The sequence below is a fragment of the Schistocerca cancellata genome, chromosome 12 (assembly GCF_023864275.1).
Source record: "Schistocerca cancellata isolate TAMUIC-IGC-003103 chromosome 12, iqSchCanc2.1, whole genome shotgun sequence".
NCBI lineage: Eukaryota > Metazoa > Arthropoda > Insecta > Orthoptera > Acrididae > Schistocerca > Schistocerca cancellata.
This window is the reverse complement of record NC_064637.1, coordinates 31,098,469-31,126,315: the sequence shown is the minus strand read 5'-3', so window position 1 is coordinate 31,126,315 and position 27,847 is coordinate 31,098,469. Positions and strand designations below refer to the sequence as shown.

Here is a 27,847-nt window from a genome sequence, read left to right as displayed (position 1 = left end):
TGCTTCTGATTTTTATCTGTAGGGATATTTAAAATGGAAAAATTTTCAAAAATAACACATGCAAAGTTACTGAAGCAGTCAGTCTTACAGTTTTGCATAAAGTGAGTTTGAATGCAATTTCACAATCACAAAAATGGATAGCATTGTAGGGTGAGCATTATCAGCCGTATGTTAGAATTTTTGAAAGTATTTTCTGATTTAAACAGTTTTCTACAGTGTGTTTCACAATCTTTTGACAATTTCAAATTTAAAAAACACACGCTAAAAACAAGATACAGCAGTGGTGGCACCGTCTGTTAGTAGTGTGGAATGTCAAGTTTTATCCTGTATACAGGTCAATAGTCAAGTCATACCGGTTGAAGCAAGTATGTGTTTATGGTGGAGTGCTATTTTTGCTACAGGAAATCTGTTGTGTGCATGAAATGTGCCTTTCCTATGCGATTCAAGATTTAGTTGGGAAACCAAATTCCTGCTCATGGAACAATATTGAATTGGGTAAGACACTTCCATGAAACTGCCAGCACATTGAATTGAAAGTCAACCAGTCCTTGCAAGACTGGCAGAACTCCAGAGAACATTGAATGTTGGTATAGCCATTTACAGGCAAGCCCTTGTCATTCGTTACGAAAATGTGCCCAAACGCTGAACATTTTACTGGCGTCCACTTGTCGCACAATCCGGTGTGATCTACATTATCATTCGCACAATTGATGATGAAATTTCCAGGATTCCTCCAGCAGTTATGAAAGATGTGTTCAAAAACTGAGTGATAAGCCGCAAGTATTGTGTAGCTAGGAATGGTTGTCATTTGTCTGATGAAGTATTTCATAAGAATATAATAGAGGGAAACATTCCACGTGGTAAAAAAATTATATAAAAAACAAAGATGCTGTAACTTACCAAACTGAGAAAGCGCTGGTATGTTGATAGACAGAAGAGAAAAACAATGTTTGTGTGTTTTTTATTGTGTCTATGAACATACCAGCATTTTCTTGTTTAGGAAGTATTTCATAAGTTAACTTAAATCAGTATTGTACCTTTTGTAAAATGTCAGCTTTGTTTCACAATTAGTTTGTCTGGTATTCAAATTTGAAATTGTCCAAACATTGTGAAACATGCTATATAACTGAATCTGATAGTGTTGATACTGGGCTGCTTTTATTGTGTGTGTTCCGTGTAATGCTTACGCACTGAAGTATAGACTCATTTCAGATACTGGTGGCACTGGCAGGTGAACCGTGGAAAGACGTCATAGACAAAAACGACAAGAGCTCGGTGATGCACTTGCTGCACCCGACGACGCTGCAGGTGAACCTGGACAAGTGCCTCATCACCGATGACCCGCGGCTGCCCAAGCTCAAAGTCTCGGCCCAGCTGCCCAGCGTCTCACTCAACGTGACAGGTAATGGCTACGCTCGTGCACCGAATAGGCAGCAGAGTAGAGTTAACTAAAAATCTCTAGGAGAGTTCTTGTAGAATGTAAATACTGTTGGGTCAAAGGAGACCACTCGCTGAAAAGCGGAGGCACTGAGTTGTCGGTAGGGAGAAACGAAAAAAGGAAAACGTGGTACAAAAGAAGGGAAACGTGCTAGCTTCTGAAGTTAATTTTGACAAGCTAGAGTACACACGCACGTGCACACACCTACACCCCTATATGGTGCTAGTTAGACTGACATTGCCATTGCTACAGCAGAGGAAATCAGTATAAAGTAAAGCCAGTTCTCCTCATCCCGTCCAGTAAGTCTCTCTTGACACACAGTTCTACGTGACTTCCGAAATCTACCCCTTTTCCTAAACCTCTCCAGTACTTTACCTTCACCCCTCTTCCATCCCCTTCTGCCAGATGGAGCCACTGGCTCCAAAAGCTTGCATAAGTATAACGTTATTTTAAGTGGGTGTTCTGCTGCCATTTTTATCTTTCCAATAACAGTACAAAGGCATGGATGTTTGTAGGGAAATATACATTGTTGGTTGGAATAGCTGTGCCCAGTATGCAGGGTGAACGTTAATAAAACTAACAAACTGCAGGGATGAATTCTTGACTGGAAATGAAGGAAAAAAAAGTCGTACAAATGTGTGTGCGTGTGTGTGTGTGTGTATGCAGAAATGCAACATTGCCACGGTAGATGGCACTGACAAGCGAAAGTTTGTCGGACCATGTGTTGTGTGTTTCTTGTGTGTTGCAGGCTGTGTGAATGATGCAGCATACTGTGAGCAACACAGTGGTCCTGTATTCATGTCAGAAACGAGCCGAGGTAGTATTTGTGTACGGCCGAGCATATGGAAGCAGTAGAGAGGTGGTGTGTCGTGTAGAACCTGGTCCTCCAAATCTGTTGTATGCACAGTCCACCAACTTCCCTGCACGTCAATTTGTCTAAAAGGACACATGATCACACAAATACCCAAAAAGGTCTCGAAATGTTGTGTGATGTGTCTGTGAGGGTACTTCTTTTGGTATAACCGTGCTGCCCCTGATTGTTTCCATCTGCTTAGTCGTACACAAACACCGTCTCCCCTGGTTACCGAAATGAATACTGGACCATTCTGATGCTTACAGTATATTGCATCAATCACACAGCCTGCAACAGACAAGGAACACGCAGCATGTGGTCAGAGGAACTTTCATTTATCAGTATCATATTCTGTGCCAATAATGCGTTTCTGGACACATGTTCATAGGACCTTCTTTTCCTCCATTTTCAGTCAGAAACCTGTCCGTGCAGTTTGTCAGTTTTATTAGTGCCCATCCTGTATATGCAGGGGCATGAGATCCAGTATACTGACAGATGCAGTCAAATGGTATTGCATCTGTTGTCAGTATATAACAAGACATCAACATTCATGTGGTAGAAGGTGGAACTCAGCATAAAGGCAGTTAGCTGAGTGCGTATGTGCCTTTACTTCGGATAGGAAACACACCATTAATGACAGCGCCTGTTACGTACGTAAACCACGATTGTACTTGCCGCACGGAAAAGAGTTATTGTGAGATAAAAAACCAAAAACCAGTGGGTATAAAGAAATTGGAATCTCTGATCATCAAATCAGCAAGGAATCGGACCGTTCAGGTACAGTGATTGATGATTTTGCTAGAATGGGTGCACGATATGAGCAGAACTGAAAATATGGGCCAAGTAGAAAATCATTTGAGGTATCAATGCAGCTCCTTTTGCACAAAGCGAGTGCCACAAACAGTTATTCTTCTCAACTTTTTGGTGGTTTACGGTTGTCAGTAGCAGCTAGAGGTGTATGACAAATTTTGTCAAATGACAAACATCGTATATTTTAGGAATGACTGCCGGAACCTACTGTAACACCCAAACATAAATAGGCTAGATTTGAAGTTTGTTGAAAAATGTATGTTGTGGACTTCAGATTGGGATAAAATGATCTTCAATGATGAGAAGTAGTTTAATTTACATGGCTGGATGCATTTCAGTGTTATTGGCATGATCTGAGAACAGAGCAGCAGCTAAGAATGAGCATCAGTTTTGGTAGTAGAAGCATTATGATTTGGGCAGCCTTCTGCTCTAAAGGTAAATCACTCATTGCTTGGCTAAACACAAACACATGGACACTGAGGTGTTAGAGACATAACTCACTAGAAAGCATGAGGACCTAGGGAACAAAAGTTTAATGTTCCAGCAAGAGCTACATCTGTGCGTCTTCTAGTGACAACCAGAAAGTGTTTTGAACATAAAAATGTTGATGTCTTACCCTGGCCTGCATGTAGCCCGGATGTGAACCCAATAGAAAACCTGTGGGAAAATTGACAAACTGCCTATTGGCTTCTGTCTCGGGTTCTTCGGCTGACGTTCATCTGATGATTTTACTGACATTTCACCAGCACAAGTGGCTGGCGAACTGTCAGTAAAATCATCAGATGAACGTCGGCCGAAGAACCCGAGACAGAAGCCAATAGGCAGTTTGTCAGCAAGTGGCCACGAAAGCCTTAGGAGTTTTGGGAAATTCCTTGAAAGGCGTGTTGGTTGTAATGGAAGACAATTTCAGACTATATGTGAGCTGAAAAGTGCAATACAAGAAGAGTGGGCGGCAATTTCACTGCAAGAACTATAAACCCTGACAAAATCAATGTCTAATAGGGAGACAGCGCGAGCGTGGGGTCGGGGATTTGTCCGAAATTGTGTGTGGTGAAAGAGTACCCCTGACACCTCATGTGATTAAAATATTAGGACGCACTAGCCGGAAAATCCCAGGAAAAAATCGATCCAAAGTTTCTTAGGTGCCTTATGAGTATAAAATGATAGTCCATTGCCGAGCCACTGTCTGTCCTAGATGTTTAGGGCTTGGACTCCCGCAGAGGTCTCGGGTTCCATTCCTCCTCTGGCACTTTTTTCTTCTGTTTCATTTTCTTTTGTTATTCCACCAATTATTCAGAAAGTTTCCCAAACCTACGTTATCTTTAACAAATTAGTTACATTATTGAATAAAAATTATTTTCTTTTTGTCCAACAACACAATTCATGGCGGTGGGTTTTCCATTTTTCATTGTAAAGTATATACGGAGAATCATTGGGTTTTCAATCAGAATAACAAATTGGATTAGGAAACATTCAATTTTTATACGTATAATAATTATAAACAAGAACCGCAGTGGTAATTATCGTAAAAACAAAAACAAATCAATAATTTTTGCGACATCTTGCGCAACATATAAAAGCTGATTTTCTACAATCACAGGGCGTTTGCAATAAATCTGTACAAAAATATGCCCCATTAACATTTACGAAAATGTTTTGAGTTTCTGATAATTTTGAGGCAAACCAGGCATATCGAATCATGTCTCAGAGTATTGGTGACGATAACTGATAATGAATAATAGAATGAATTTTTATACAGTCTTCCCAGGAATTAATTTGATGATTCTCCTGTAGCAATGTGCTGCAATTTTGCAAGCAACAGAAGGGAAAAAAGTGCCGGAGGAGGAATCGAACCCGAGACCTCTGGCGTAAGGGTCTGACCACTAACCATGTAGGCCAGACTGCAGCTCGGAAATGGACTAACATTTTATACTCCTAAGGCACCTGAGAAACTTTGGATCGATTTTTCTCGGGATTTTCCGAGTAGTGCGTCCTAATATTTTAACCACGTGAGGTGTTAGGGGTCCTCTTTCACCACACAAAATTTCGGACAAATCCCGGGCTCCACTGTTGTGCCGTCTCCTCGTAAGAAATTTTTGAGGTACTTAGGAAGAATGAACGTTGTACAAAGTACTAACAATGCAATAACACTACAGTACACCTATATATCAGTTTTCATCCGTGAAATGCGAAACTAGTATTTTGTTATTGGTGTTATGAAAGAAACTGTGTAGTTCTATTGTGACTGTTTGTCTTATACGTGCTTACTACTTTCATAATAAATTCGATAAAATATGCTACAGACATTGTACTATTACTTTTGTATGAACACTGCCTTTATAGTGATTTCCACTACTGTATTTAGTGGACAACCGGCCCACCTGCCACAAAATAGCATCCATTACTGTATTTAGTGGACAACCAGACCATCTGCCATAAAACAGCATTGCCACTGTCAGTCTAGCCGGCACCATGTAGGGGCGTAGGCTTTGTGTTAAACATTTGTACACAGATGCCTCTCACACTCCTAACCAGGCCTGCGACAGCATGCGACTGTTTTGCTCTTGATTTGTACGCAACAGCACTTGCAGTCTTTGAGGATGGACATTAATGCACCACCTGATCAGTTACCTCAGCATGTAGTTGATGTTTTTAGAGTATGTGTGTCAGTTTTGTCATACATATAAAGCAATAATTAACAAAACCATTCATGTTTGGAACATTTTAAATATTGTGGCATACAAGTTAAGAAGACCCTATGCAATGGAAGACAGTATAGAACAGGATTATGACACTTTAGCAATGGTTTTTGTGGATCTAATTATTCAGGAACATAAATATTAATTTGATTGCTCAGCTGAAGTTACATTGTATAGGATAGATGATGAAGAAAACGGCGTTACAGCTGATAATGGTGTTTGCTAGTGACAGTGGTGGAAACAGTACTTATCAATAGGAAGTCAATAGTTCTGGCGACTATGAACCTTCAACAGAAAAGAAATCCAGTACTGTTAGTATTTTAACAAAATTTTTTGGAAGAACATCTTGAACATGTTTGTGATGTTCATCATACACCTTTATGTGAAGTTGTGACCTAAAGCTCATTACTGAAGAGACATCCATCTATAAAAAGCACATCGAACATCAAAGTAATACTTGATTATGTGGAGAAGAAAAATGACACAATGAATTTCTATTTTGAGGAAACAAGGCAATCAAAAAATTGGAGATAAAGAGACACTTTCTATCCCAGTCTGATGAGAAATGAAAGATTGGCACCAGAAATTTTGGGCAAGGCAAAGAACAAGAGATATTGGGCCCACAAAGTTTAAATATTCTGTACCTTTCATAGCACATCTCAAGAAAGAATACAGAATGTGCTGTAGACACAGTACTGCTTTTGTAAGAGCCAGATATGTACAGGAAGACAAAGGTATTCACCAGTCTGAGGCCTGTTTTGTCGAAGAAGTAACCAGAAAACTAAGTTTCCTGATACAGCCACACTGCATTTGGGACACTGATCAAAGTGATTTTAATTATGAACTAATTTCTGGTGTGACACTATCTAAAAGGGGGGGAGGGGGAGACCAACATTTGCCTTGGTCCATTATGCACACAATATAATTCATAATTATGCTATAGATTTTGAATTTTCAGTGAATGGACACCTAAAAAAAACCTGTATATTTGTCTTCAGGAAAAATCTTTTGGCCTGAAAGTCAAAAAGGCTGTTGAAGACAGTGTTCGATCAAACATACATTACAAATTTAAAATCTTTTTTTGTGACTACTGTTAATGACAGTGTCGCAAATAACCAGAAGTGCTTATTGTTTTGTGATCTTAGGAGTGTTCACAAGTACACAACAAGAGTAAATGATTCATTTGTGGGGAAAGACACTGAATGCATGGTCAGTCCACCAAAAACAATTAAATACGTTCAGCCTATTTCTTCCAGAAATATAAAATGTATGCAAGAAGAATAACAGACACTATTACGACTCTCTGCAGTAACTTCTACACTGAATTAGGAAATAGAATTTTCATAATGAAAATAAGTCCTGTGATTTTTAACCATCTGTCTGTTTCAGTATATCAGCCTATGTTTCAATATTCCCGGCAAGTGGCTTTATACAGTACTCCCACACATTTTGTGAATTCGAGAATATGATTCAAGTGGTGTTTGATTTTGCAGCTCAAGGATGTGATTCTGAGGACTGACCAGACATCGATTTCACCAAATGTACCTATTGTGATTCTTCAAATTGTTTCATGCATTTTTCTGACAAACCTTATGTACATTTTTAAAGTCCGATATGGGGCAAACTAACAATAACACAGTCTAATACTTTCACCATTCTCATCACTATGTTATGTAGAGCTACATGAAATTGTAATGCTGAATTCCTGGTCCTGCTGAGAGGCTTCCCTTGCAAGTGTTTCTCTGTTTGAGCCAACAGCCTTTCCAGAATTCCGAAGACGGTTTTATTTGAATGGTTCTAAGCAGGTAATGCTTTACCTTCTGTGGGAAACAGCTCTGCTACCAAGTGAAGTGTTATTGGTTTAACTGTAAAGTCTAAACAAGTAACACCCTTTTCCAAAAAGAATAGCATTAGAAAATAGTGTGCTGACAGTTTACTGTGAACTCAGAAAAAGAATGGAAAAAGGTCATTCAGTAATACAAAAAAATTGCAAGCATTTTTGTGTGCAGCTCAAAAATCTGAAAACTGAAACTATGAAGGGCTGTTCCAAAATGTGCATGAAATGTTGGAGGTACCGGCAAAGAGGAGATAACTGTTTTGTTCGAAATCTCTGTCGAGTGGAAGAAGAAGACAACAATAGCAGGAACCACCGAAATAAGATAAAACTGGGAAAGAAACACCATAAACGGCATGAAGAATCAATAAACAGGAAGAACACTGTTTCAGAACTCACATGCTCAATCTAAAAGACATCAAAGTAGGAAAAAATGAAGAAAAAAGAAATAGGAACAAAATGGACAGAAGAAGGAAACAGAGAACATGGCGAGAAGATGAAGTACTGGGGAAAAACAGAGAACAGTGAGAGAATTGAGGTACTGAAGTAGATCTGTGATACCATTTATTTACTACAGTGATTAACAACAACAACAACAACTACTACTACTACTACTACTACTACTACTACTACTACTACTATAATAATAATAAACAAACTGGACACAGTACATTAAGGAAACATAATGACAGTCTTGTAAATGAAATTTTTAATTATATATTCATCAATGACAGTCCATGTACTGGCCTACGTGGATGTGGTTTATAGGCAGTTTGCACACCCACCTATGTGGGTTAGACACAGGCAGGCAGGGTACACAGGTTTCTCCCTGCAGGGAGTCTGGCAGTACCATTAAAATAAGAGGTTGGTTTGAAAAGTTCTTGGAACGGGATAGAAAAAAATACTTGCATCACTGAAACTTTTTTATTTTTCAATTCAGTCTCCTTGTAGATTAATGCACTTGGTCCAATGATGTCCCAGTGCCTTGATCCCATCTTGAAAATCTCCAGGTCTGCAAAATAGTTGTCAACTCTGGCTATCAATTCATCGTTTGAAGTGAATCTTCATCCAACAAAAAAAAAATGTTCAGTTTTGGGAAGAGATGGAAGTCTGACGGGCTCATATCAGGTGAATAAGGTGGGTGTGGCAACAATTCATACCTTAGTTCATGTAATTTTGCCATGGCGATAGCATGTGTGCACATGCAGGAGGTTAGCATAGTATTCTCCTGTAATTATTTGCTAAGTGAGGAGATAATCGGCAAACAGAATCCCCTTTGCATCCCACAACACTGATGCCATAACCTTTCCCATTGAAGGAATTGTCTTCACATTCTTTGGTGGTGAAGAATCACCATGTTTCTACTGCTTTAACTGTTGTTTTGTCTCTGGGGAGTAGTAGTGCATCCAAGTTTCATCTGTGCTCACAAACCAGCACAAAAAAACTTGTTCGTTTCTCCTAAAACGGGCCAGACATTGTTCTGATATGTCCATTCTCATGTGGTTTTGATCCAGCATCAAGAGTCATGGCTCCCATCGTGCAGATAATTTTTTCATTTCTAATTCTTCAGTTAAAATGTGATATACCCCTTCAGATAACATCTGGCAAGCGTGAGCAATTTCACGCACTTTCAGTTGGCGATCCTCTGTGACCATGATGTGCACTTTTGCAATGATCTCTGGAGGAGTGACACACCTTGGCCGACCACTGTATTCTGGAAATTGGTATGAATGTCCTTTGCTTTCATACCTTTCTTTATGAAGTACTTAATCACTGCTCAATTGATATCCCCCCCCACCCGTCTTTGCAAATCACTACTCAGGAACAACAACAGAGCCACGTCACTGCCACAGCTCTCTTCCAAAAGCACTGATTTGGCATGTGTTTACAGGCAACAGTCCAATGAATATAACATGAGCAACTCGTTGCACTAGTGCTGACCTCTTGTGGTCATTCCAAGAACTTTTCAAACCACCCTTGTACCTTTAGGAGTAGTGACCCCATCATAATAGTAGCTGTGATGTGGATGTGGCTCACTCTACATGGAAACTGGAGAAGTACCATATCAATCTCAACCCAATATTGGCTGGCTCCAGGGTATTGGAAATGAAGAAAGAAATTTCAGCCTATTTCACACATATAGTATCATTGTCATTTCGTAATTTTTAGTACGTCATCATGAGTTGATCTGTTTGAAAAGAAGAAAAAAGCTGTCATGAAATACTTTGAAATTAAATCACGAAGTGGAACTAACTCCTATACAGTGTGTTAACTGTAAAACGACAGAGATGTGAGGGGAGTGCGGGGAGAGGATGAAGCAAGCATTGGCTGGCGAGGGGAGAGGAGCCGTTGGGAGGAGGGAGGGGGGGGGGGACAAGGCACGCCTACCAGTTGCAGTGCTGGCACTACAAATTGCGCGTCATGCTTACATGAAAGCAGACCAAAGAGATATAATATAGTCTGTGTGTTTGTGTTTGTCTACTATGCGCTCACAAATCATTCATCCGATTGCAATGAAACTTGGGTGAAACTAACCGTAGGCCTACCAGTAGGGGTTGTTGGCGACTCCCGAGATGGACCAGTAACTGCCTCTTCACTCATTTTGATAATGTTTAGCAGAACTGCACAGTAAAAACACGTAGAACAGTACAGCGCAAATACAATAACGAAGCAGACGACAGTGGCTACCTTGTACAACACAGTCGGCTACGTAATGTTGGCAGCAGTCGAAACTATATGCCTACCGAAGCCTCCCGACATTTACCAACTTCTACCGATTCAGGACTAGGGAGAGGTCTGCCATCTAAAAGTTTACACACTGTACACAACTACACGCACTTGAGTTCATTACTTTTTTTACAAATATTTAGGACGTATTCCAGCATCGGGCGAAGGATTCTGAGGTTTGAAATTCCCCCGTAATATGTTGTGTGCCACTACACACTGGAAGCAGCTACATGAGGACTAGCAGATGCACGTCTTCCTTTTTTAGCTTAGAAATTAATGCAACATAAAGTTTAAGAAACATTCCGTGATGTTAGATATGTAATTGTTTCTAAGATGTAGAATTTGTCACGTAAGTATGTCATAAGGTGCAAAATCTGACGGCCTGCTAAAGTGTTAGACATCCTGTCTACTGATAAAACATTTTCTATGATTGTTCTGTCCCCTCCCCCACAGGTTTGTGTAAATAATGTGAAGTGGAAGAACAACTTTTTTTAATAAGCTGTATCCTCTGACAGGCAGATAATTTCTAACATTTTTCTTCACATTATGCTACAGAGTATGATCAACTCACTGTTGCTGGTTGTTGGCTTATAGATCACAGTGACTGAAAATATGCATTGAGTGTCAAAGACAGTACTGTTTTGTCTCAGTTCTCATTAACTCTGCACAATATGTAGAAGAGACATAGTTTTGTGGGTAAACTGAAATAAGATTATGGTAAATATGTTGAAATATCAAAATACAAATATTTCCCTGCTACCAGTTAGAAGGAAAGTACAACAGTGTGTGTAACTCTACATATTCGTGGAATGTGTGTTGTAGGAAGAGTCAGCAGCAAGCTACTTTCTATCTCATACATCTAACAAAATGGCCACAACAGTGAATTTAGATGAATGCGACTTCATGCAGAATGTGCGGACAGCTGAACCATTTTATAATAGAATAGCAGATAGGGGGAGGGAGGTGTATTAATTATGGCATGTGATGTACCCTTTACCAAACACTACGAACTGACTTCTGGGCTATAAATGTACATGTGGGTGTTTAAAATTCAATGATTTTTTTTTCTATCCTTCTGTCTCAATTCAGAACCTGCTTTTCATGAATTTGTTGTGTATTTTCTATTTTTCACCTTAATTTATTTAGAATGTAAATATTGACTCCCATATATGCAGTGATTTTTCCCCTGTTTATTTTGGTTAGCTCTACATAAAGTTCTTACTTTTTTCCTTGTGTGACTACTTGTTTTTTGCCTAGATATGCGACTTCTTCACTTGATGGCAATTTTTGCGAGTATCCCATTTCCCACCGAAGAAGAGATACCTGCCCCGATCCAGGTATATTCGTTCATTCAGATGCATGTTTTTAAAATAGTGCATGCTCTTGAAGTATTGTCATTTATTGTCAGTTCATTAAGTGTAAAATATAAGTGAAACCCTGCTCCAAGTATGTAATTAATATTATACATATGCTGATGACCCAAAATGCTGTGACTACCTTTGTAATACCTTGCCATACTGTAAAAATAAATCTGGCTTGTGTAAAGAAATGCGGACATCACAGGTCGCTCTCATGGGAACTATGTGTCAGATATGGCTTTATTCAATATGTACATTATCCAAAAATCAACTCACAGTCAGAGAAAGAAACCATATGTTGATTACTGACTAAATATAGCAGAGATAATGTTAAAAAATGATAAGATTGTTGGGCTACAGAAAGTGTGGAAAACCATCCCTGGGTGAAACACCTCTCTGACTCCAGGTACAATATTGAACCCATTTCCAAAAAAATATTAGTCTGATGCCAAAAAAAAAAAAAAAAAAAATCAACAAGGACGTGCAAAGTGTGCATGAAGCACAAAGCAAGAACTGAAACTAAGTGGGAATTTACAAGGTGTAAAGCATGTTACATCTACCACAAGGCCATCCAAATTTGAGTTTTAGGTATCTTCCTATTAGAAATTTGTTCAAGGGGAGTATTTCTTCTTGTAATTACTTTTTTGTTGACCGTATCTACACTTCAGCATCATGTTATTACACTCCTTCTGAAGAGGTCATACGTGAAGACACTCAAGATTATAATTTCTATTAAAGAGTTGCTTGTGTGTAAAAGTTTATATTTTAAAGTATTGTTTGAAATATTGTTTGGCAAAAATATGTATTAAAAGGAACAAGAATTAAATTAGTGTTAACACCTACAAGAGCAGTGTCACATGAAACAAGTAAACATCTGGCTATGTAGCATGTATTCACAGGTCAGCTTCCACTTTTGGAACACAACACAGGAGCAATTCTGCATGCATGGTTTCAACAAGTCCTAGGTATGTTTCCAGAGGTATGTGCAATCACATTTCTCTGCACACATCAAGCAGTTCCCATGAATTATGTGCTGGTGATTTGTGGGCATGGAGGTAGTGCTCAATAATGCTACAGATGTGTTCCATTGGGTTCAGACTGGACAAGTTTGATGGCAAAGACATCAACACGAGCTCACAATAGTGCTCCTCAAAGCACTGTAAGCAGATTGTGGCCACATGACATGGACAGCTATCTTGCTGGAAGATACCGTCACCACTGGAGAAGACATTAGTCAAGAAGGGATGCAGATGGTCTGCAATAGCAGACCTAGTGCAAAGCTTAAAAATTGTTCCATTTGAAGTTGATGTAGTGGTACAGCAACCAAATTATTGCTACTATTTAAAGAACAGTTCTAGGTTGCACAATCTTCTTTATCTATTCAAGAATGACGCATTTTGCCCAGAGAGGGCATCATCAGATGACCTGAAAATATAACGCGAGGATGACATTACAATTAATCTGGTATGATTCTAACCTGGACTACTATTAAAGCAAAATAAGCTGCAAACACAAACTGAATAAAATCGCAAAAAGAAACATAACGACACTTTCATTAGAATATGAAAAATTTCCTGCGAAAAAGCATCTGTGTTATGAAGATATGATGCTGAATAAAATATTCGAAAAGGCAACCTGTACAGAAAAAATGTAAAAATTAATTGATATAAGCTCTGGTATCAGGCATGAGTAGAGAATGAAGGAGAAACTATGTGGGTTACCTCACTAGGTGATGACAGCAGTGAAGAACAATACCATGTGCACAAACTGTAAACATAGCCACACATTAGAATGGCACTAGAGTCCTGTCTGCATTCACATACAAGGGCTGTTCAGTAAGTAAGGTGACTTTGCAAATTATGCGTGCAGTGTACATTCGATTATTGACCCCCCCCTTTTTTTGTTATGTTGGTACATATGTCTTGAGCATATGTTCACAGTTTCAAGTGTACAGCATACTTCGTTAGTTTTTGACAGATAGAAAGGTTAGACATGTTTTAGTGTGCTCGGCGATTTTCGATTATTATAAGAAAATGGAGCGAAGTATTTGCATCAAATGTTGTGTAAAAAATGGAATCAAGTGCTCTAAAACATGTTAAATATTGACAGTGGCATATGGTGAGTCTGCTCTAAGTAAAAAAAAAAAAAAAAAAAAAAAAAAAAAAAAAAAAAAAAAAAAAAAAAAAAAAAAAAAAAAAAAGAAAAGTTTTACAAGTGGTACAAAATTTTCCAAGATGCTTGAGAAGATGTCAATGATGAACCTCGCTCTATACATCCCAGCACACCAACAACAGGTGATAACATCAAAGCTGTGAAGAAAATTGTTTTGGAAAATTGTCGAGTTACTGTAAGAGAGATTTCTGAGGATGGTGGCACATAGGTCGGCTCATGTCATGTAATTTTTTTTGGGCACGAGACGTGTGTTGTGACTTGGCAAGACAACCAAGCCACTCTGAGGAAGCCGAAAGGCACGCGTTTAAGCTCACGCAGGCTGGCGTGAGGTCTGGAACAGTTAAGGGAATTTATAGTAGCAAAGAACGTAAGTAACTACTGAAACACTTAACTTTAATTCATAATTGGTGAACATCGGTCTGATGGTACATGCATCACAAGATAAATAGCAAATGATAATGGCGCCTTGCTAGGTTGTAGCAAATGACGTAGCTGAAGGCTATGCTAACTATTGTCTCGGCAAATGAGAGCGTAATTTGTCAGTGAACCATCGCTAGCAAAGCCGGCTGTACAACTGGGGCGAGTGCTAGGGAGTCTCTCTAGACTAGACCTGCCGTGTGGCAGCGCTCGGTCTGCAATCGTTGATAGTGGTGACACGCGGGTCCAACGTATACTAGCGGACTGCGGCCGATTTAAAGGCTACCACCTAGCATGTGTGGTGTCTGGTGGTGACACCACAACGTGTATCAGCGAAGTTTGTTCCAAAACTTCTTTATTTTGATCAGAAGAACCGTCGCATGAGCATCGGTCAGGAATGCTTTAATGATGTCAGTGATGATCCTGATTTGCTCTTAAGGGTTAGAACTGGTGACAAAACATGGGTTTATGCTTATGACGTCGAAACCTAATCGTCCCAATGGAAGCATCCTGGAGAGCCAAGACTAAAAAAAGCATCCAAGTCCGATCAAATGTCAAAGTTTTGCTCACTGTTTTTTTTTCTAGTGGCGTAGTGCATCATGCATTTTTGCCTCAAGGTTATACAGTCCATAAGGAATATTACCTTGACATTATGTGCCATTTGTGGGATGCAATATCCAAAAAAGTCCGGAATTGTGGAAAAATAATTCATGGTTTCTGCATCACGACAATGCACCTGCTCATTCATCATTACTTGAGAGAGATTTTTTGGCCAAAAACAACACAATCATCGTGCCTCAGCCACTATATTCACAGGATTTGGCCCCCTATGAATTCTTCCTGTGGCCAAAACTGAAGAGACCTGTGAAGGGACGAAGATTTCCTACAATTGAGGAAATAAACTGCATTGATGGAAGCACTCAAGGCTGTACCAAAAAGTGCTTATGAGAAGTGTTTCGATGATTTGAAGAAGCGTTGGCACAAATGTATTGTATCTGAGGGAGATTACTTTGAAGGAGACAACATGAATATTGATGACTGAACAAATATTTTTTTATAAAAATATGAAGTCACCTTACTTTTTGAACACACTTTGTAGTGCGTTTATATGTATGCACTATGTGAATATGGACATATGTGCTGCTCTGCTATTAGCAGAGAGTGGGGCTTTCGGGTAGTGTCTACCAAATAACTTCCCATTGTACAAATTAAATTATGCCTTCAGAAGAAAATTTTATCTGGTATGTTGGCTGTTTGCTGTAGAGATGTAGTCTTTTTGTGTAGGGACATAATTTCATAACGTCATCGAGGTATTGGCAAGAGTTATTTTTCAACTTTGTGTTCCTTCTTTGATCTCAAGTTTTGACCCTCCGGGACAGCCACTAAGCACATTTGCACATGCAGACTGTGGTATATGACCAATTTAAAGCATGAAAATAGTTTTAAATAGGTACAGATGCAGATAGTCTGGATGCTGTGCATCAGAAAAATAGCAGAAACGGTTAAGAGAACGTAGGTCACTCATTTGCAAATCTGTCAATTCAGTGACAACCAAATATCACTTAAGCTCTTAGTCTGTGTGTCAGATAATGTCACTGAGCAGTGCAGTATGTGTGGCATTGATTTTGCAATATTTAATGATTATAGCATTAACTGTATGACACTTTGTAGGAACACAAGGAAAATTGTCACATCATAATAACTTTCATTTTTATTGCAAAGATAGAAAACTAATAAGTTGAAGGACATTTTTTCTTTTATATAAGTTTATTTCCTGAATTTCTTCAAGTTTGCTTTCACCTTTCAATGCCAAAATAAAGGCTTTATAAAAGACTACACTTTCTTACATTTTGTAAAATGTTTGTATGTTTACTGTCCATTGTTATAATTAAGGATTGTATTAACTCTTGAGGTATATCATTCCAATTGTTTATTTGGTAAATCTTAATGTTTAGGGCCTAATTTACACATAAATTTCCAGTTCTTTTCAAAAAGTAAATAAAACTATTCATAAATAAATGCACTCTATTGCAAAATACTTCCCTTCTTGAATAATTGCTTTGTACTTGCTGTTTGTATGTTTTCCCAAAACATAAAATAGCATCATCAAAAAACAATACATCACTACTACGAATTCACAGACTATTTCCTTTGACAAACAAGAGAGTACAAACTCATTTTGTGACACACATTGCACAAACTCAGATGAGCTAAAATTATTTTGTCTGGTATAAATTGTTTTGGATCAGACAAAATGATTTTAGTTCATATTAGTTTATGGAACAATTAAATGAACATAGTATTGAAGTTGATTTGATTATAATGTATTAGTGACTCATCATTGTACAGTTTTTCCTCCTGTGAAGATGGTTGTTTAAGTAGAACCAGTAGAGAGTACAGGTATAGTGTATTTATGGAGTATAAGAGGCTAAGACTATGTCACACCATAATTTTTAAGCAGTTTTTTAAAGTAACATTTTTATCATTTTTATTATTAGATTGCAAAGCCAAACCACAAAAAATCTTAGTTTATAAAACTGAACTGACGTTTGAAATACCTGAAAATCATCATCATCATCGTTGTCCTCTTCATATATCATCATCTTCACTGCCATCGAGAGTGTTACTTCTGACGAAGTTCTTGAAAGATTTAACAGTAATGCCTTCTCTCAATCTAGACGATGACTGTTTGATCCACTGACACACTTGTTTGATTGTAGGTCATTTTAAAGCTCCCTTCAGTGTGAATTGGTGTTGGACTTCATCTGTCATCCATTTCTTCCATTTCTTTCTTGTATACACTCTAGGGGTGTATTTATTGAGACATAAAGAGTTTGCAGTTGTGAAGCAAGTCCTCCCAGAATAACAGCAAGCTCTGTATTTCCCTGCCTTAGTTTCTCTTTCACAGAATTTTTCACATGACTACTAAACTGACATAGCACGAGAAGAGAAAGAACTATTTTTCAATAAAGCACCTTCCCTTCTCTCTCACTCTCACTCTCTCTCACTCTGTTAATCCACAATTTGATACTAGCCTTGTCCATCCAGCCCTTGTCATGTACATGAACACCATCACCTGGCAGTGTGGTACCATTCCGTGCTTGAAAATGATCATTGGATTAAGTTTAGCACCATCAGCACAACATGAAGTGTAGTGCATTCTTTCATGGCTGCTTATTTTTATAGTTATAATTTTAGCAGTTCTGTTGCTCTGCTGATCAAATGTCAGAGGAGTTTCATCCATATTAGCTATTTGGCTTAGTTCAACATTTTTTTTTCTCCCCAAATTGGAGTAATAAATTGAGGGAAAGATAAAATATTATCTTCATAGTCTTGCGGCATTTTCAGAGATATTTTGGTTCTGGTTCGCGTGCTAAGTCCAGACCCTTCATAAACCTGCAGCTCCAACCAACTCCACCCTTAAAGTTTGTTAACTTCCACTGTAGTGCGAAGTTGTGAGCTTGTATTTGAATAATTTTTGTATTAATTCCAGAGCCATTTTGATAGCGTCCTTGAATCCATTTCAATATGTCACCTTCTAGTTTTGACCATTTTGAATTCAGTCCTCATTTAGTATCACTCATTTTTTCAGTTCTTCTTTACTAGTCCGCCAATCGCGAATGGTTTTAATGAAACAAGCTACTAGCAAAAATATTGTACTGTGACTAATAAAACAAATTGCTTTCAGTTCACTGGCAGCGTAGACTGCAATGACACACCGTAGGTCAGATAGTGCTCTGTGTTTGTGACGGTAAGGAGGCAGTTTTAGCAACCTTGTGAATCCCCGCAGCCTGTGTTCGTTGCGTCGGTACACTGCTGCCAGTTGAATCCAGTGTTCCCAAAATCAAACACTGGACATTTTTATATTAATTTAGAGTATAAGATGCACCTGAATTTCGGAGGCAATTTTTGGAAGAAAGAAAAGTGCATCCTATAGTTCGTAAAATATGGCGTTAGTACAGCTGATGGGCTTAGAGATGCATTTCTTCAAATATTTGGCAGCTATTGTGTTCGGCTTGGGGCTCTGGCACATCGTACTGCATCTGCAGCAGCAGTTTGAGCCGCAGTTGGCCCCACAGTGATAACATGAACTGTTACAAATTGGTTACATGATGCTCAGCACTGAGCCAGGCGCCCTGTAGTGTGCGTTCCACTGACCTCAAACCAGTGCCATTCGTGACTCTAGTGGTGCCTTTTGAAGGCAGGTTGTTGGTCTGTTGCGTTTTCTGGCAAAAGCTGGTTTTGCCTCGGTGCTAGTGATGGGCCGTGTTGGTTAGAGGAGGCCAGTTGAACGCCTGCAACCGACCCATCTGAATGCTACACACATTGGACTTCCAACTGGAGTTATGGTCTGGGGTGCAATTTCGTATGATAGCAGGAGCACTCTCGTGGTTATCCCGTGCACCGTGAGTCCAAATTTGGATGTCACTCTGGTGGTTCTACCTGTTGTGCTGACATTCATGCCCAGCATTCCAGGGGATGTTTTCCAACAGGATAACACTCGCCCTCATATTGCTGAAAGACTTGGCAGTGGCTTATCTTGTGTGTGCATTAACCTGTGATCTTGCAATGTTAATCACTTGAATGTGTTACCTAGACAAATGTGTTACCGAAATTTCATTACTCTACATTAATGAATTTTTGATGCTGCGATTTTTTTACATCAGTGTAGTTCTAGGACACCACCAAAAAATAACAAAGAATCACAAACTTTGCCAAAATTTTGCATTTCTGGTTATTTCTTGAATTCTTCTATATTCCAATGCATAGTGAAAGGTTCATTCTAAAGTACTACACAGAATTTGAAACCAATCCCTTTAGTGGAGGATAATATCAGTCCTCCCCTATATATCCATTGTATTTTATTATATGTGTACAAGGTGACAATAAAGTAATGAGACTGATGTGAAAAAAAATGTTCCTTACCGTTTTAGTCAAGTTTAGTGTTGTCTCCTTCAAAGTAGTTCCCTCCTGATTGCACACACTTTTGAAAATGGTGTCCCTTGACCGCCGTGTTGATTCTTGGAAATAGAAAAAAAGTCGCACGGAGCAATATCTGGTGAATAAGGTGGCTGTGGTAGTACTGAAATTTGTTTTGAGGTTAAAAATTGCTGTACTGACAGAACAGTATGGGATAGCACATTATTGTGGTGCAGAATCCAATTATCAGCAGTGTTGGCACGGACACGAAGAACTCTTCTATGAAGTCTTTCTAAAATTTGTTTGTAGTAATATTGATTAACTGTTTGTCCAGGAGGCACCCACTCTTTATGAACAATTCCCTTGGAATCAAAGAAGCACTCAAGAGGTCCACTGTGGTCTTCATCTTCAACATTCATTCTGCCTTCACTAAACATTTTATGCCAATGAAAAACTTGAGCTCTTGACATAACCTCCTCTCCAAAAGCCTTCTGAAGCGTTTTCATCCAATTTAATGCAAAAAGAAATGGCAAACGGTTGTGCAATATTATGCAGTTCCATTTCCATGACGAGAGACACAAACATGTGTTAACTTAGTTAACTTATTACAGCACAACTCGTGACTGAGCAGTTGCATCGATGTGCCGCTTGCACTAAAGCTGCTTACAGACCGAGGTGAAAGATATTGTGCCTATGCAAGCCTGCAGGGTTGCCACATCTTGTAAAGAAAAAAAGTCTCATTACTTTGTCGCACCTCGTATATTAGAGGTCTGCATCTGGCGTTTACGCTCTTTCGAATTGTTCTTCCCAAGTCCAGCAGATGTCAGTACAGTCTCTTTGGACTGGGGGAGCAGTTGTACTTGACTTTTTTGAAGCTCGTTCAATCTCCTCACGTCTCCTACAGTAAACAGAGCGTCACTCATTCTCCCACTCTAGAATCACAGTGCGTGACCTTTAGGTGAGGGATAGAGAAAAAGTGAAATTTGATTTGAATGAATATATCCAGAGTGCGGAAGATGACGGCCATAAGTGCCTGGGAGAGATTTTCATTAGTGACTGATGACGATGTTGCTACAAGTACTGTAGCAGGAGCTGTGTTCTCCTTATGGATCCACCATCACACATCTAAAGGCACATGCCTGCACAAGACGTCACAGTGTAAGTTGTGAAGCGCTACTGTAGTTGAATCCGTGAACAATGGTGGTTCACGCAAGTTCCAACTACAGTTTCATTAAAAGTAGCAGTACTTAAAAAGATGTGCAGCAATGTGGGCGAGAGATCTTTGTCCATTTAAATTAATATTAGGTGTAGGATTTTTTTTGTCAGAAGCTTCCAAACATCAGTTTAGAATTGGTCCATATAGACGTCTCCAACATTTTGTATCATCTGAAGGCACTATCATGAAACAGTGAAAGACAAGCCAATGATATATGACAAGGTAGGATGCCCAGTATTATCCAGGCCTTACGCATAAATGCATATGGATTTACAGCAAATAAATGACTGATGCGTATAGGAAAATGTGTGACACATCTAGTACTGCACACTTTGTTTATAAAGATTAGGTGCTGCAAAATATGATATTGGTGAAAATTCTATTTTCTGAGAAGAAAACATTTTCTGAATGTATTTGAGCAATACATTGAGGAAACATTATTCAAATTGTCAGTAGTAAATCCCCTGCGTTGTAGTAAGATTTCATTTCTCACTGACTGAGGCAGTAATATATGCAAGACACTGCAGCTTTTCAGCATTATGCATGCACTACACATGTTTTGAACACAGTCCTGAACCACATTTTCAATGACCGTTGTTTTATAAATGAGGTTGCAGTTGTTTATTCTGTGACATAGCTGCCAAAGAGACTGTCCATTTCACGAAGAAAACTGGTGACATGAATTGTTTACAGACAGGCTTGAAGCAAGAAATGGAGAGTAAGTGCAACAGCTTGTTTAGGATGCTACATTTCATAGTGAGGCAGTAAAATAAAGTTGTGGAAATGCTTCTGGAAAGAAACGTCTCTGAAAAAGTTACTGGTTATGACAACAACATTGCAAAAGAACTCGTGACATTTTTAGAGCTATTCAAAGGTGCAATAGAAATGCTCGAAGGTGAGAAGTATCCAACAATTCAGTTTGAAATCGAGCAATGGAAAATCCAGGATGGAATATAACAATATTATGAAAAGGGAATTTGCCACTCACCATATAGCGGAGATGCTGAGTGATAGTATTGTGCCTATCTGCGACTCGGCATATCCACTATATGGTGAGTAGCAACTTTCCTTTTCATAGTATTGCAACAATTCAGTTTGTTTTGTTATGGATGCACAAACTGAAAAGTCAATGTAATACAGGGTCCGAAGATACTTTGATTGCTGTAGACACGGTTTTCTTGTTTAATAGATGATGCGTGTCAAGCAAATGAAAATTGCACTTAACTGCAAAGTCCTAGTTTCAGTGTCACCAGCGTTTTGGCAGCACAGTATAACTGTAGATACTACAAGCATGGAAAGAATGCTGTCTCCGTCTCGTAGAGGAGAAAGTCAAAATTCTGGTGTTGCACAGAACAGTAGCATTTCATACTTTTGTGATGTTTGTAAATATGTATTTAGTGCCATTGAGCGATTTTCAGCCACGTTCAGTAGCTAAAACTGTGAAGTCACTGTTTTTGGAGTGACTCTACTGTAGGAGACGTCATACTAAATCTACTGGCGATGTTGACCCAAATGGATAGTGGCGAAGACCGTGATCAGCTTCAGAGATGAGAGTAATTGGAGTCTCTTTCCCATGCTATCTGATTTAGCCAAAAAAAGTTTTTTGTTCCAGACTCGAATGTCACTAGCAAAAGAAATTTAAGCGTGGCATGTAGCCTTATCTCAGACAGACAAAGCAGACGTGATCCAAAATGAGTTGATTCTTTCCAATTGTGATAACAGCCAGTAATTTGAGGCTAATTTTGTTCCTGTTAGATATATTATTTCTTAGGTTGTCAAGTTCACATATGTACATTTGAATCAATAAAGCACATGATATTATAAAAGACATCAGTGTGATTTTAATTATCATTCTTGCAAAAGTTGATGGTTATATAGTGTTCCTGTGAATTGCCAAAGTGTTTCACAATTTTCGTTGTTGCATAAGGCAAGCTATTCCTCTTATCCATCACAGCGGTGCTGCAATTAGACACTACCACCCAAGAATATAGCATAACTATATTGATGTGAGTGTAGTTCCATCGTGTCTGCAAACACGCAGTGTCGCCACTAAAACGGTCACAACAGCAGTGTGGCGAGCACCGCCCTCCCCGTGGTATCTTGTTTAATCACAGCCTGTCTTCTCACAGTGTTTGCACTTGAGTGCACTGGGCTCGAGTGAGTACGGGTGAACAAAACACCCTGTTTACAAACCTCTAGTGTATACGTTCTTAATTTGTGTTGTGAATATGGTGACCTGTACCAACTTAAATAAATAGAACTTTATAGTTTCTAGAAACATGTTAGTTAATTGATTGCACTGTTAAAATAGTAATGACATATCTGCAAATGTTTATGGAGGTCTGCATTACAGGAAACTGGATCGAGATCATCGAGCACATCTGCTGTTGCCAAATACCTTGAATTTGAAGCGCGCAAACCGAGGCAGAGAGAAGACTCCAAGGTGCCATCTGATGAATTGGTTCAGGCTATAGATATGGAAGTAAAATTTGTGATGAAAGGTGAGTGAATCTGTGACGTACATCAGTAATGCTTGTATTTTATAAAAAAAAAAAATACACTGGACAAAAACTAAGTTAATCCAAGGAGAGCTCATACTAATACCATGTAACACCCCCTACCTGCAGCCTTTTCTAATGGCATCAGTTCAGCGAGGAAGAGAATTCACAAGTTTCTTTGTATATGTCATATGCAGTATAAGCTCCTCATTGATGTTTAGATCCCATAGAGCTACCAAGTTGTGAGGATATTATTGATAAATTTCACCTGCTGTCCCAATAATCCCTGACATTTCCTATGAAGTTAAGATCGGATGGTTTACTCTGATGTGATGAAAGTCATGCGATAGCTCCTAACATCGTGTAGGACCTCCTTTCGCATGGCATAGCACAGCATCTCAATGTGATATTAACTCTTGTTGTTGGAAATCCCCTCCAGAAATTTTGAGTCCTGCAGCCTCTATAGCCCACCATAATTGCAAAAGTGTTGTTGGTGCAGGATTTTCTGCACAAACTGACCTCTCAATTATGTCCCAAAAATGTCCAGTAGGAGTCATCTTGTGCGATCTGGGTGTTCAAATCATTCGCTTGAATTATCCAGAATGTTGTTCCAACCAGTCACGAACAACAGTGGCTCGGTGGCTCATTGTCATCCATAAATATTCCACCATTGTTTGGGAACATGAAGTCCATTAATGGCTGCAAACTGTCTCAAAATAGTCTAAACCACATCCAATCAATGATTGGTTCAGTTTATAACGGATCTTTTATGTTGGGATAAATTTATTTTATTTTTTGTTTGATGTTTTCGTTAAATAGCTGAATAAATTGTAATTGGGAATGATGTAATTAAGCAGAGTAGAGAATATAAAGTCAGAGATGTTCATTGGGCGGACATTGTCATAATGTAACATCATTGCGTTGTTCGGTTGTTAAAACAAGTCGTTTGTGTTCCGTTCTGCTGTTCGGTTGTGCGCGTATCTGAAAGAAATTATTTCGGGGACTAGAATAAACTTTCACATAATAGTTATGATTCGATGTTCAGACAAAAGAGGTTAACGTCAGTGTTAATTTGAATTTTGGGCGACAGGATTAGTTTTGACAGATACGTGAAAACGGACATAACGAAAGTTGTTCACATATCATCCTTGAACGTGACTTTTTATTTAATTAACGATTGCATGCTCATTAAAAGCTATTATCTCATGATTAGGATCAATCCCTCTTTCCTCCTAGGTAGTGATCATTCATTAACATTTATGTCATAAGAAAAAGGATTATTAATAAAAGTGATGTTAAATGACAATTACATGTTATTCCGTTAGTGTGGAACCATATCTCTGAAATGACATTGATATGTAATTTGTGTTAACTACTGAACTGAGATAGGAAGTAAATTGAAATTAGTGAACATTTGATACTGAGACTATAGAAGCAGAAGCGCTTAAGGTTTCTCTTCTCTAAAATGGCAAAACAGGTACGAACTTTAACTCAGTAGTCGACATTATGTATTGCAAAGACATTAGCATTTCATACTTATTTTGACGACATGCTGTTAAACAAAGGAACGTTGAGTCTCTGTATGAGTAATAAAATTAAATCTAAAAAACGTAATTAATAACGGTGAACTCCACTTTAACAAACTGTATTGCGTGTCGCCATCGGGCAATAACTGCTCAACGCTGGAGACTTGTGTGGTGGAATTAGAAGTTGGGCATATAAAACAAACTTAATAATCCATTCAAGCTACAGTGTAGTCGGCACAACATGACATGGGCAGTTATAAGTTGGACCAGAGGACCCACTGCATTCCACATAAACACAGCCCACACCATTATGGAGTCACCACCAGCTTGGACAGTGCCTTGTTGACAACTTGGGACCATGGTGTCTGCACCACATTCAGACCCTATTATCAGCTCTTACCAACTGAAATCAGGAGTTACATGATCAGGCCACAGTTTTCCGGTCATCTAGGATCCAACGGATGTGGGTCACAAAACCCAGGACAGGCTCTTGAGGCAATGTCATGCTGTTAAGGCAGTCGCATCAGATCTGCTGCCGTAGCTCATTAATGCCGGAATTTGCCGCACTGTCCTAATAGATAAGTTTGTTGTACGTCACACGTTGAGTTCTCTAGTCATTTCATGCTGTGTTACTTGTCTGTTAGCACTGACAACTCTATGCATGTGCTTGAAATTTTGTGTTCCCAGCACACCCTTGGCGTTGTGGATCTCAGAGTATTGAGTTCCCATACAATTTCCAAAATGGCACATCTTGTGTGTCTAGCTCCAACTACTGTTCTGCTTTCAAAAATCTGTTAATCCCCATCCTGCAGCCACAAGCACATAGGAAACCTGCTGTTTTATACATTGTTTGTGTGCGACTACCACCATCTGTATAGGTGCATATTGCCGTTCCTTGAGGTCTTGACGGAACTGACCTCGATGTTGTAGTCTCGTCCTCTGTAGCACCAGTCTCTATCACTACAGGGCAGAAAATGCCTGAGGCTGTTTGTTAATTGATGTACACATCGCCATATTTTAGATACACTAATACACACATTTTTATTCCATGCAAAGTGCAGTTTTTGAGTTTGGTGACAAGTTTATCTACTCATCCATCTCTGAACTCATAGTGCTTATCACTCACTCTCCGGTGGTGAAGGTGAATGTTCTGCTGTGGCACAAAATATTCACATTTATATAAAAATGAAACAGTTCATTCTTAGCACAGTTCTTTTGTAATTCATCAGATGTAAGAGGGTATGCTGAAAAGTAATGCCTCCAAATTTATTTGAAAACTATCAAAGATTTTAAAGTGAACGTTGTTAACATTCTTCATTGTAGGGTGTAACATACTGCTGTGTACTGTAACTATGTCGGTGCACGAGTAACAGTGTGCTGTAGTAGGGTATTGAAATCAGAGAATGCAGCAAGAACAACATTCACGTATGCTCGAACAAGCCCTTAATTTCCATGGCTCTTCAGGTAGTTTCCTCCAATGGGATGACTGGTCCTTGGTTTCAATGTCATACATGTGTAACCATGTTTCATCGCCTGTTATAACTTTCTTTAGAAGTTGTAGATTGTTGACACTTCATTCAGCAATTCCTGAGTGATGTATGCATGATGAAGTTTTTGATTGAATTCAACAGTTTCAGAATAAACTTTTCTGTTACACATTTCGTGCCCAAAAATCTGAAAAAACTGCTTGACATGAGCCAAAGGATATACCAATGTCGTCAGCAATCTCTCTGATGATGCTATGATGATTTTCTAGAATTTTTTTTTTTTTAATTTCTTGCACATCATGTCAGTGAATGATGTCAGAGTGTCCAGGGCAGTAGTTGTCTTCAATGTCTTCCCGACCATCCTCGAAACATTCATACTACTTGTAAATGCTTGCTGTATTCATATCAGATTCACCAAAAGACACAGTCAACATTTTGAATGCAGTGCTGCAATTTATTCCATTTCTCAAGCAAAATTTAATGCAAATTTCTGAATCCACCCTTTTTGAAAGTAAAAATTTGCGGAGCACTCCAAAACACTTATAACTTTTTCGACTGTCAGTGACAAACTAAGTATCAAAACAGCTGAAAATGTGAACATACATCAGGAACATTTGTACTAAGAAGATAAAAAAAATTGGAAATTGAACATATAAAGTCTGCAAAATTAAAAATTTTCTGTTACTTTTTGATCACATTTTGTATCATAACAAATTTGGACCGAATGAAACACGTGCCAGAGTAAAGAGTGCCCAAATGGTCTCATCTGATCAGTGTGCTTCCCTCTGGCACAACAAAGGGGTGAATTCTTGTACAAAAATTATCTTATAAGTGCCAAATGACATTCTGTGATAGATTGTCCCGAGCATCTTGTGCCTTTTTTTGCAATTCGGCAGTGGTAGAATGACAAAGTTCTTGCTTCACCATACCCCAGATATGTTCATTTGCTGAGAGATCTGGTGAACTTGTTGGCCAGACCAGTTGTTGTGTCCCACGAGGAGTACGTTCAATTGCAGCAGTAGTATGTGGCCGTGTGTTATCCTGCTGAAAAAGCACAGCAGACAGGAATGCCTGTCCAGTGCTGGTTACGTTACCCTGCAGAAATACCAAGTGTGACAAGAAGTTGCCAACCCCACACATGAAAGTGTCTGGGTTGGAACCTGTGTGTTGTGGATGGATTCACTCCAAAGTAGCCTGCTCACCTGTTCTATGCCGTACACATGTATGTCTGTCACTCAAATTCAGACAGAACCTACTCTCATCATGAAAGACAACAGAGTGCCGTGCCACTCTCCAATCAACTGTTTCACGACACCAGAATAGCCGTGCATGGCAGTATCACGGGGTTAGTGGTAACCTGGTCAGAGGCACACTCAATTTTAGTCCTGCTGCAAGCAACAGAGGGTCTATACAAGGGGGATGTGCTTGAGGACAATATTATGGAAATGGAAATATTATGGAAGTGGAAGAGGATGTAGATGAAGATGAAATGGGAGATATGATACTGCGTGAAGAGTTTGACAGAGCACAGAAAGACCTGAGTCGGAACAAGGCCCCCGGAGTAGACAACATTCCATTGGAAATACTGACGGCCTTGGGAGAGCCAGTCCTGTCAAAACTCTACCATCTGGTGAGTAAGATGTATGAGACAGATGACATACCCTCAGACTTCAAGAAGAATATAATAATTCCAATCCCATAGAAAGCAGGTGTTGACAGATGTGAAAATTACCAAACTATCAGTTTAATAAGTCACAGCTGCAAAATACTAATGTGAATTTTTTACAGACGAATGGAAAAACTGGTAGAAGCTGACCTTGGGGATTATCAGTTTGGATTCCGTAGAAATGTTGGAACACGTGAGGCAATGCTGACCCTACAACTTATCTTAG

At 39.0% G+C, this 27,847-nt stretch overlaps 1 protein-coding gene across 1 annotated transcript in view; it reads left to right on the top strand.

Moving 5' to 3' along the window:
- The window catches only part of LOC126109417 (intermembrane lipid transfer protein Vps13), a 443,304-nt gene that overhangs the window by 78,859 nt on the left and 336,598 nt on the right, over nucleotides 1–27,847 (top strand). The window contains exons 15-17 of the mRNA XM_049914452.1: nucleotides 1,213–1,402; nucleotides 11,619–11,698; nucleotides 22,798–22,945. Of these exons, the coding sequence (XP_049770409.1) occupies nucleotides 1,213–1,402; nucleotides 11,619–11,698; nucleotides 22,798–22,945 (418 nt within the window). The remainder of the gene's footprint in view (nucleotides 1–1,212; nucleotides 1,403–11,618; nucleotides 11,699–22,797; nucleotides 22,946–27,847) is intronic.